The following is a 12,178-nucleotide window of genomic DNA, read 5'->3' on the forward strand; positions in this document are numbered from 1 at the left end:
TTTGGGTCCCGGTAGGACCTCACGCAGAGTGCGCCAGACAGAACTTTGAACCAGGGAGCCTGTCCTGGGACCACCACTGTATGGATTTGTGACAACATTATATAATAATAATACATAATAACTTGAAGATTTAAGCCCGGGCAATGCAGAGTACATCAGCTAGTATATTTATAATACAGTGTAAGCACACCGAACACGATTTTAAAATTGCCAAGGCACACCATCAGTCCCCCACTGGAAAAAGAACACACACACATTGGCCCCCACAGGAACAAATATATAACACATTGGCCCCCACAAGAAAAAAAAACAACTATGCCACATTGCTCCCACAAGTAAATAACAGCTATGCCACAGTGATCCCCACAGAACAAAAAACTATGCCACATTGCGCTCCACAGATAAAAGCAACTATGCCACATTACTCCTCACAGAAAAAAAACAACTATGCCACATTACTCTTCACAGAAAAAAACTATGCCACATTGCTCCCCACAGAAAAAAACAATTATGCTACAGTGCTCCCCACAGAAAAAAACAACTATACCACATTGCTCCCCACAGAAAAAAATAACTATGCCACAGTGTTCCCCACAGAAAAAAACAATTATGCCACATTGCTCCCCACAAAAAACAACTATGCCACATTACTCCTTACAGAAAAAACAACTATGCCACAGTGTTCCCCACAGAATAAAATAACTATGCCACATTGCCCCCCACAAAAAACAACTATGCCACATAACTCCTCACAGAAAAAACAACTATTCGACAGTGTTCCCCACAGAATAAAATAACTATACCACATTGCTCCCCATACAAAACAACTATGCCACATTGCTCCCCATAGAAAAAAACAACTATGCTACAGTGCTCCCCACAGAAAAAAACAACTATGCCACATTACTCCTCACAGAAAAAAACAACTATGCCACATTACTCCTCACAGAAAAAAACAACTATGCCATATTGCTCCCCGCATAATAAAATAACAATACCACATTGCTCCCCTTAGAAAACAACTATGCCACATTGCTCCCCACAGAAAAAAACATCTATGCCACATTGCTCCTCACAGAAAAAAACATCTATGCCACATTGCCCCCCACAGAAAAAAACAATTATGCCACATTGCTCTCCACAAAAAAGAACTATGCCACATTGCTCGCCACAAAAAACTATGCCACATTGCTCCCCACAGAAAAAAACAACTATGCCACAGTGCTCCCCACAGAATAAAATAACTATACCACATTGCTCCCCATAGAAAACAACTATGCCACATTGCTCCCCACAGAAAAAAACAACTATGCTACAGTGCTCCCCACAGAAAAAAACAACTATACCACATTACTCCTCACAGAAAAAAACATCTATGCCACATTACTCTTCACAGAAAAAAACTATGCCACATTGCTCCCCACAGAAAAAACACATCTATGCCACATTGCTCCCCACAGAAAAAAACATCTATGCCACATTGCTCCCCACAGAAAAAAACATCTATGCCACATTGCTCTCCACCGAAAAAATAACTATGCCACATTGCTCCCCACAGAAAAAAACATCTATGCCACATTGCTCCCCACAGAAAAAATAACTATGCCACATTGCTTCCTACAGGAAAAACCAACTATGGCACATTGCTTCCCACAGGAAAAAAATAACTATGCCACAGTGCTCCCCACAGGAAAAATAACTATGCCACATTGCTCCCCAAAGGAAAAACAACTATGCCACATTGCTCCCCACAGGAAAAACAACTATGCCACATTGCTCCCCACAGGAAATATAACAATGCCACATTGCTCCCCACAGGAAAACACAACTATGCCACATTGCTCCCCACAGGAAATAGAACAATGCCACATTGCTCCCCACAGGAAAACACAACTATGCCACATTGCTCCCCACAGGAAAAATCACTATGCCACATTGCCCCCTACAAGTAAAAACAACCATGCCACATTGTTCCCCACAGTAAAAAAAATAACCATGTCTAGACCCCACAGAAACAAAAATAAACCACAGTGCTCCCCACAAAAAAAAATCATTGGCTGGTCCCCACAGAAAAATATAATCCATAATGATCTCCACCAAAAACAAAAATCTGTTACTCACATAGTGCAGAGCTATCAGCATACGAGCGTGCAGGCAGGTGGACGGGAGGTAGAGAGAGTGGACTGGCTGGCGGAGCGGGCTGGATGGCTGGAGTAGCGGGCTCTATGGTGGCCAATGTGGCGTGAAAGACCTTTTGATGTCATGATGCCACGTCTAGGCAGGTCACGGCCTGGGCACACCTGAGCCTCCCAGAGGAGCTCAGCGGCAGCCCGGTCTGCAGTACTATAATGTGACTAGGGGCTCTGACTGCCGCGGCACACTTCACAACCGCCCACGGTGGAAAATCGATGCTGCAAACCCTGTGAACCATGTAAACACACATATTGTATGTGTCCTACAATATTTAATTTAAAATAAAAGCACTTTAATAGAGTTGTTTTTGAAACTCACATTATGTAAAATTTTGCCAAACCATTCCACTCACCTCTACTGCTCAGCTTAAAAAATATACACTTCCAATTGCAAGTGGGAAAACATCCTGCAATAGGAAAATAGGGGGAAAATATCCATATGATACAACTCCAAACAATTTTTACTTTTTCAGATTTTGTAAAAACGCAATCTACAAAAACACAAATTATCTATGGGTGACTAACAGAGAGCACAGAGAATAATCTACATGCAGGTTTTTGACAGATACCAAGAATATGGTTTATATAACGTTGGATAACATTGTAACCTTTAATTAGTCCTTATGGTGCAAAGAAAAATATTGCATCACTATGAATCCATATAGCGTGTGGAAATGCTGGTCATGATTTTTTGAATGTTGCCTTGTGAGCAAAGCTGCAACAGCAAATAGAATTTTAATCTCCTGCTGCTAATTGACTATGACATTGGTACGGTACATGGAATGATCTAAGAGTGAACTATGAGATAGTTTACTATTTGCTAATTATGCAGTTGGGATGAAAACAAACATTTTTCAATGCATTGTTTGCTAAGAAGCCCAGCATGGATGGTGCACAAATGATTCAAATTAAATACTTATTAAAAACCGCAGTTATAAAGAAACTATGATAAAAATGTCTGCAATAGCTTTAAGGTGACAACCAATCTAGGAACTAACAATGGTGTAGTTACCACCACTGCTACCGGACATGGAGGTAAAGGGGGCCTGCCAATTTCCTTTTGTCTTCTAAGAGCAAACAGGGGGCTCTAGAGCCTTGTGCGACAATGTGGACCATCCCCTAATTTTTGCCATGGGCTCAAGGATAACGCGTTTCGCTCCTGGTGACAAATTATGTTATTGGTATAAGTCTACGTTTGCATTGATTATGCTGGAATAAATGTCCCTATTTTGTAGTTATTATGTAGTTATTATCTATGTATTTGGAGCCGGAGGGAGGGGGCTGTAATGGTGAGGGAGGATTGCGGGTGGGGGTGCTGGCTGCTTGCAAATTGGCTGGAAGGAACTGGCTAGAAGCTGCTGAGTGGGGGCACTGGGTACGCTGCACTGTGGGGGCTAGGAGACCGGCTACACTGAGTCACTGTGGTGTGAATGCAGCAGCTCACACTGATTTTGCAGGTCTGGATATCGAGGGGTGGGGGGCCTAGGTTTGATTATGGTAAATCCGGCCCTGCATTCAGCTGTATGCTGTCGGCCGCCAGGGGCGTCTCATCTACCGGGCATCACAGCAGATGGGACTACCCCGATGTGGGCAGACAGGAGCAGGCAGTATATTTTTTAAAAATTAGCCCCCACGTACATAAAAGGCATATGTGTGACACCTTTTCTCTGTGCTGTGCGACGAGAACTCTTGATATGTAGTTATTATCTATGTGACTATCCATTCTGTGGTCTCAATGACAGGCTTCTCTGTATTAAGTGGCAGTATCCATGTGGACTGGAGCATGAAGAGCCCACTAGCGGAAATGCAATGCTTTGGGGTGTGGTCAGTTAGCACAGGGGATGAGGCTAGCCTCCAGAGAGGCTTGTACAAACATTAGAGACCATGTAACTTTCCCTTTAGTAGAGTAACAATGTAAAATTCAAGTGCACAGTCTGAAACCTGACATTAGAGCAAGTGGTGGGGCCCTCAGGCAACAGATTTCCCCTGTACCCCTATGGGCCAGTCCAAGCCTGGACAGTGTTAGTATATGGAGTTGATAATATTGTATATAGTTCATTTTCCCTGTGATGGCCGAGCGGTGCCTATGGAATGGTTGTGAAATGCATTATGCAAATATTTAACTTTGCTGAATTTAATATGCACCCATTACAGGTAAACAGGAAAAGTAGCGATAATTGCCTACCATACTCAATGGCAATGTACTCAGTCCAGGATTGCAGTGATGTCCTGCAGGACATTAAAGAGGACTGAATGAGCTCTACGGTCTGAAACTGACCCATTTAGTGATGCAAGACAAGCTAAGCTCTGAATGCTCTGCAAGACTCTTATGGACAAGACCCTATAATGTACCATCATCCATATTTTTCAAATTTATAAAGCACAGAGGGAAAAGGTAGGGTCTCAGCATAAAAGCCATTTTCCGTATTTCTCTGTGATTGGATGATGCTTGAAAATTGGGCATTCTGGTCCAAAGAAGTTGCCAAGTGAATGGACGTGAACTGCAGTTTCACAATCACTTAACTTCTACTCTGATCAAGCACACCTCATTCCTTCCAGGTGTCTTTCAGATGAATGCTGGCAAGAGAACTCCAGTATTGGTCTCTACTGTAATATTGAAGCTATATGGTGATCCAGCAGCAGCACAGGACCAAAAACAGAATGCTTTTCGCTAGGCAGTGGCGTCACAAGGGGGCTGCAGTACGCACCCGGGTGTCACCCACCGAGTGGTGACACCAACGTGCAGACTCCCCCTCACTAACAGGAGCCGGGTGCTGCACTATAGCATTAAGTGCTGCACTCGGCTCCTGACACTGAGGGAGCCGGTGGGCATTCCACACAGGGACCTCCTGCACCCCCCCCCCCCCGCATTCCCACTGAAGTAACAGGCAGGGTGGTTCGGCCCACGAGGCCAAGCCCACTTCCCAATTGGTCACGCCCCCTTTTCAGCGGCACCGTCCCTCCCTGCACCGGTTGACACTGTCACTAGGATTTGTTTTAAAGGTTCTCATACAAATCTAAGAACTGGATACTGAAAACAGATGACTTGCACCAAATGATACCTAGCAAAAGTAGTCACCTTGTATATCCTTAGGCAGCAAAGTTATTATACAGAATACAGTCCGAGCAAATTCTGCCAAGGACCCCAAATTTTATTGGCTAGAAGGAATCCAGTATGGTCGTTCACACTTAATTCTTGTAAGCATGCCAACTATAACCTATGAAGGTAAACTTAAACATACTGTACCTTCCAACATGACAAAATGTTCTGTTCCTGGACATCCCTCTAAATTTATTGGCTTTTTTTAAACACCTTTCTATTCAACACAGGTGATGGTCATCATAAATTAACAGGGGAGTCAGGAACAGATCATTTTGTCCCTCTTGGAATGGGTCATGTTGGGAGGTATTGCTTAAAGGTGTTGACCCTTTTTGGAAAACTTCTTTGTAATTAGCCAGATCCGAGAAAGTTCTCACAGGGAAACCCACTTATTTGCATACTTGCCTACTTTTGAAAATGCATTTCAGAGAGATTTCAAACGTAACACCTATGAGCGTGGCGGTAAAGTGGGCGAGTGCTGCTACATCTGAGAGGCGTGCCAAATGTAAATGACCCCCAAAGCAGTTAGTAAGATCTACTGGTTGATGAAAACATGCTGATACATTTCAGAAAATGCAGGTAGCCATAGGGATCATTGCGGCTTATACCCAATGCAGGGACATGATACTAATGATCCCATTTGAATGTATATATCTCTGTTTCTATATAACAGCTACATAATGGGGGTAAGGTGCAATCAGAGAGATTGGTAGACTCTTCAGGGAGTCAGGGAGACTCCCTGAAATAGCAGCAATCAGGGAGAGTAGGCCAGTATGCTTATTTGTTATGGGTCTGATTCTGAATTGAGGGCAAAGCAAAAAGAGCAAGTAACTTTGTACCTGGAACAAACCATGTTGCAAAGCAAGGGGGTGCAAATACTGTGCAGTGGCGTCATAAGGGGGGTACAGGCTGCACCCGGCTCTTACCCGCCGAGGAGTGACACCAAAGCGCAGACTCCCCCTCAGTGACAGGAACCGGGTGCTTCACTGTAGATTTACGTACAGCACTCGGCTCCTGTCACAGTGAGGGAGCCGGCACTACAAGTACACTGGTCCCCAGGGGCAGCCCGCATGTCCCAGACCCTCAGAGAGACTAAAGCTGGCCACACATCTAAAGATTATCTGTCCAACCATCCAACTAGTTGATTGGTTGGAATGAAAATCTGGTAAGGAATAAAAGTAAATGACAATCAGGAATTTGCTCCCAAAAGCCGGAAAATGGACAAAAACTGTTATTTGAACAAATTGTTTAGAACAAACATTTAACAAACTTGTCTGAACGACCATTTTCATCTGTTTTCTGGCATTTAGGAGCAAATTTGCTGATCATCATTTACTCCCATACATTACCAGATTTTCAAATCAACCAATCAACTAGTTGGATGGTTGGATGAAAGTTGGTCTAGTGTGTGGCCAGCTTTAGACTGGGGTTTGGGTTAGTGGCCCCACCCCCACACACGAGACCATGCCCCCTTGTCATGAGGTCACGACGTGCGGTGATGGCGGGCGCACTGCTAAGCTGCCCACCCATACACACACGGGGTGCATCAACAGGTAGGTACGCCACTGATGCAGGGTAACTACTGGCTGTTTTTGCATGTAGCCTACAAATGCTAAATAGCTTTATTGTTATGCTGCAATTTAGATTGGAGTCTGGACACGTCCCTCCCAAATCTATTTCTCTCTGCACATCTTACACCTACCCATCCCCCCACCCCCCCTGCAGTGCAGCATGGTTTTACCAAGGTGCAAAGTTACTTGCTCTCTCTTGCTTTGCACCCAACTCAGAATCAGGCCAAGTACAAATTAGAATTGATCAAGGAGGGTTTATTTAGAGAACAGATAGAAAATATGGGCATATGTCTAACTGAATATTTTCAGCAAAATAAGTGACACCAGCCTATAATCTATGCTTCATGCAGAAAGGTGTGACATGTACGGAGCAGTGGATCAGCTATCACAGGGCGGAGAGACACAAACAATAGACAGAACACCACAACAACATCTCTCAGAGTGCAGAAAAACAATTCCGGACATTCAGCATGGGCTATTCATTATATCTCTCTCTCTCTAACATGAGAGGATTCTGAAGAGATAAGTGGGTAAAACCATAGCAGAGCTGAATAGTACTATAAGAGCTGTTTTTTTTCTCTCTCAGGATTAAAATACAGCCCACAAATTGTACCCTACACGTTGTTTTCACCTTAAACAGGCGCATTCCTTTATTTCACCATATTGAATACACTACTCATTTCTGTCTATTTCTTACCTCCCCGAAAACTACATAACGCAAATGCGGACTTTAACCATTTCTCTGCCAAAAATGTGTTCTGCCTAAAGGCGGCCAAACTAATTTCCCTTCTTATTCTGTACTTTGGAAAGCGGCAGGACTTTATTTTGTTAGCGTAGCTGAGTACATATATGTTTACATTATTGACACAATATAGGACAAACAAGTTTAACTAAAAATATATTTTTTAAGATTATTCCCACCGCATCTCTATCACTAGTTTATAGCAGAAAATATACTCCACGTTTTATTGCGTCATTTGGGCAACTGGAGCCGAACGAAACATAAGTCACTGGGAAGGCACTGTATCGTTTTTTGCCTCCCTGCCCGTGAGAGATTAAATATTAAGGGAACCTATCTACTTATGAGTTTGAGATTTTATCTTACATGTTTCCTTTTAGGTGGAAAATACAGCAGTCGGAGGTCCTATATTCCAATTTCTTCCTTACTACATTAGAATTTAGACATCACCACTAAGCGACTGCAGATCACTGACTGATTTGAAAGTGGCCACACACGGAACATATTGCTCATCCTAAGGCCGGGTACACATCAGAACGATGTGTATCTCGGCTGAAGGTATGACCGATGGGACAAAACGTCAGTCGGCAGTACACACTGAACGATATAGCACACGAACGCACGCTATATGTCGGTTATGGTCACATTCAGCTGTATGCTGTCGGCCGCCTGGGGGCGTCCCATCTGCCGGGCATCACAGCAGATGGGACTACCCTGATGTGGGCAGGCGGGAGCGCGCGGTAGTGCGTACACATCAGACAATATCGTCTGATGTGTACCCACCCTAAGAGTGGCAGTATCAACTTTTATTAAGCCACACACATTGATGGACGTTCATCCGGCTTCATTGTGGCCTGGCATGGTGGTGGTTACTTGTACGCATGGACCAATAGTAGTTGCCTTTCAAACACATTTTCCAATCAATCCAATGAATTTCAATAGGATTCTTAATTTTTATTGGGTATTTCAGTTTGTTGTTTTATTGGACCAGTTGCCTAATACAATGGTTCCTAAACTGGGTGCAGTGGAACCCTGGGGTGCCATGGGTTGGTGGTCCAGGCAAAACCAGAGCTGATGGCTGCCAATGATAAATATGTGGAGAAACATAACCTAAGGGTGGCAAATCAGCACAATTTACTTCATGTAATCATTTTTGCTGAGTTTCTCAACAAGAAACTTTTGGCCTAGGGGTGCTGGGAAATGAATGTTGATACTGTAGTGCACCATGGGCCTTGGGAAAAAGCGAGCGCTCGCTTGAATCAGGGCGGCCACTTTGTTTTAAAAAACCCGGCCTCCTGGCTACTCGCTAACCTGTGGTTGACCACCAACAGCTTTAGCGAGCGGCCAGGTGATGGTCGCGATGGTCGCGACCATCAGGCTTGCGACAAGACCCTTGTGGTAGGGTCTCATCTGCCGCAAGCACCAGTGAGCTTCCGGCTCTAATAGAGCCGAAAGCTCACTACTGACATCACTTGTGATGTCAGTAGGGCCACCTACAAACGACAGGCGTTCCTTCAGGAACGCCTCCATTTGTCCAGCCACCCCCCCTCCCCACCTACAAAACGGGGCAAGCCGTCGATCAACATCAACAGCCGCCCCGTTTGTAGCGAGCCCCGGAGCGAGAGAATTGCTCTCTTGCAGGGACAGAGCTTGCGATAAAGCTCTGTCCCTGCGGATCCCATCCGCACTCTAGTCGCGGTATTTTCGGCAAAAATACCGCGACTAAGAGCCCGCGCATGCGCCGACCCACCATCGCTGCTTCCCCCACCGGCGCTAAGTCCCTCCCCCGGGCTTCACGATCAGGTGATCTCCCATACTGCACTGAGGCCCGATCACCTGATGACCGGGCAGCAGTGCACTGTGGGAGACCAGCTGACCGGAGAGGAGCCATCACTGGAGGCCCGATCACCGGTCCCTGGATTCAGGTAAGTAAAAAAAAAATTTCATTTTTTTTTTCTTTTTTTTACAGCAATCAGCTTGCGGTCTGTTTAGACCACATAGCTGATTACTGGTACCGGCTCCCGCCTCTGCTCTCCCCGTTAGAGCAGAGTGGGAGCCCGGTAACCGGGGGAGACCCTGGATAACGCCACCTCCAGGTGGCGTTATTATCACAGGGCTTCCCCCGGTATTTTTTTACAATTTATTTTTAGTAACTATGGTCGGATCACATTTCCCATTACAATTATGGGAAATGCGATCTGCTTTACTAAAAATAAGTGATAATTAGGGGTTGGAGTAGAATTTTACTAATTCTACTCCAATTGCCCTATAGTAACTACAGGTGAAACTAAAATAATGTGAAAAGGGTGTGAAAACACCCTTTTTCACTTTATTTTAGTAAAAATAATGTTAATAAATAGAGCCCACTGTATTGCTGGTATCTTAGCAGAATGTAGAGTTGTCATATACTGTATGATACAATTAGATGCAGTACTTCTTTCCCTCTTATATAAACTTCCCCAAATCACAGAAAGCTTTTTGCTCGAATGAATCTCAATCATTAATTTGTTTAGCTGTTACTTAGAAAGTACTTTACAGAGAATATTTAGCAAGTCACATCAGTCCCTGCCTGCAACGATTTTGTTGGAGGGGCAATATAAAATTGTTCCGGCGTGCCCCCCTTCCCCTCCCCGACTCCCGGACTTGCTCCCATACTCTGGAATGGTGCCCACATCTGAAACAAAAATATTCAGCTCAGGCAGGATGGCCCTACTGCTGCATTTAATGGCTTAGGGGGTCTATTTACTAAGCAGTGTTAGGAGACAAAGTGAAAAGTGATAAGGAGCCAGCCAATCAACTCCCAACTGCCATCTCACAGGCTGTGATTGATAAATGACAGTTGGGAGCTGATTGGCTGGTACCTTATCACTTTTCACTCTGTCTCCTAACACTGCTTAGTAAATAGACCCCTGAGTGTGATCACTGATCCTGTATATGCTGGAATTATGATACTCAAAAGTTCAAAACACTTTGACGATGCATATTAAAGCTGGATAAGTGCTAATTATGTCCTCTTCATGGACTGGCCACACTCATAAAATCAAGCATTTGGAAACCTCCCTTTAGAAACCCAGCGTTTGCCACCGCTGTGCATGCCTCACATTCCATTACCATAGTTGTAAACAGTGACTCTTTACTCGCAGAGTGATTGACAGATGCGGGCTGTTTCGGGGAGGTTACGTAGTGTGCCGTCAGAAACACAGGTGTGTCGCCACCATTTTTGGGACGGCGACTGAGACATTTGCATATTTTCGCATAGTTGCTGCGTACACATTGGCAGCTGTGGCGGCATTAGCGTATATTCCTGTATCAGGCCCAATATTCGCTGCCGCATGGACGTCCACATACTGTACACGCTAGGGTTGACTTTGACAAAAAACAATTAACCCATGTGTGTGTTTTTTAAGTGTGGGAGGAAACCCGAGCACCCAGATGGAACCCACGTAAACACTGGGAGAACATACAAACTCCACACAGACGAGGCCTTGGTTGGAACCGAACCATGACCTCAGTGCTGCAAGGCAGCAAAGCTAACCTCTGTGCCACTATGCTGTCCGTACAATCATGATTTGAATCCAGAATATAGGATGCAGACCTAAGTCCCTGCTTGCTAAGCCTCAGTACACAGGGAAGTACTGAAGATCAGCACAACAATGGTGTATTTTTTCAAATAAATGTATATTTCTTATTATATCTTGTACTTTATGACTAGGTTACAGTTCGCTGTTCTCTGCAGGGTTTTTTTTCCTCCCAGTTTATTTCTGGAACATATCAATCTTTTCTAATCAGAGATGTTAAATTGACAGAACCTTCATTTTACAACAATGTAAACATGATGAGAAAAAATACCGGTCACGACCCTTTGTACTCACATTGCACGATCAGCTGAACCAGAGCTTCTCTTGGCTTGACGTTAAATCCATTGTATTGACTCGTTTGGCACCTGTAGGTTCCGGTCATTTCTCTGGACACGTTTACAATCCGTAGTATTCCGTCATAACTCTCCATCTGCATCGCCCCATCAGGCATCGGAACCTCTTTATCAGCTCGGGACCACATGATAATGGGCTTGGGTTTTCCAGATACCTGACACTGCAGTTCTATGGTGTCTCCTTCCCTGGTGACCATGGGAGACTTGCCTTTTGGAACGGTGAGGTTTGGTGGAACTACAAGGTAAAAATATACATGTATTTCTGTTAGTAAATGCAAAACATCCAAAAGAGTACACACAGAGCAATGCAGATGTTTTCATTATCTATAGTCAGGAAAACTGGAGAATGCACTTTATAAGGTCTTTGATTTGATTGTATTTGTACAGTTTGGACTGTATAATTTTGCACCCTATGCGGTCAGAAGTGTTGATTTAGGATGTAAATAAACCCAATTTTTTTGAATTTTGTAATGTTTCTCTCTTGTTTTTGTAGTTATTCTCTATTCCCTTCACGCAGGATCATTTCCTATTTTCTGCAAAGTTTATTCAATAGGAAAAAAAACATAAGTAGAACTCCCACATAAAGGGACTGATACAGAGGGGGCAGTAAAGTGGGCACGTAAGTGACTCAAAAGAAAAGTGCAC

At 44.1% G+C, this 12,178-nt stretch overlaps 1 protein-coding gene across 3 annotated transcripts in view; it reads right to left on the bottom strand.

Annotated features, from left to right (window-relative positions):
* The window catches only part of MDGA2 (MAM domain containing glycosylphosphatidylinositol anchor 2), a 918,945-nt gene that overhangs the window by 173,817 nt on the left and 732,950 nt on the right, over positions 1 to 12,178 (bottom strand). For all 3 annotated transcript variants that reach the window (XM_088455291.1, XM_088455288.1, XM_088455287.1), the window contains one exon: positions 11,475 to 11,768. In XM_088455291.1, coding sequence (XP_088311417.1) covers positions 11,475 to 11,768 — 294 coding nt within the window. The remainder of the gene's footprint in view (positions 1 to 11,474; positions 11,769 to 12,178) is intronic.

The sequence above is a fragment of the Taudactylus pleione genome, unplaced genomic scaffold (genome assembly GCF_031769625.1).
Source record: "Taudactylus pleione unplaced genomic scaffold, aTauple2 ptg000652l, whole genome shotgun sequence".
Classification (NCBI taxonomy): Eukaryota; Metazoa; Chordata; class Amphibia; order Anura; family Myobatrachidae; genus Taudactylus; species Taudactylus pleione.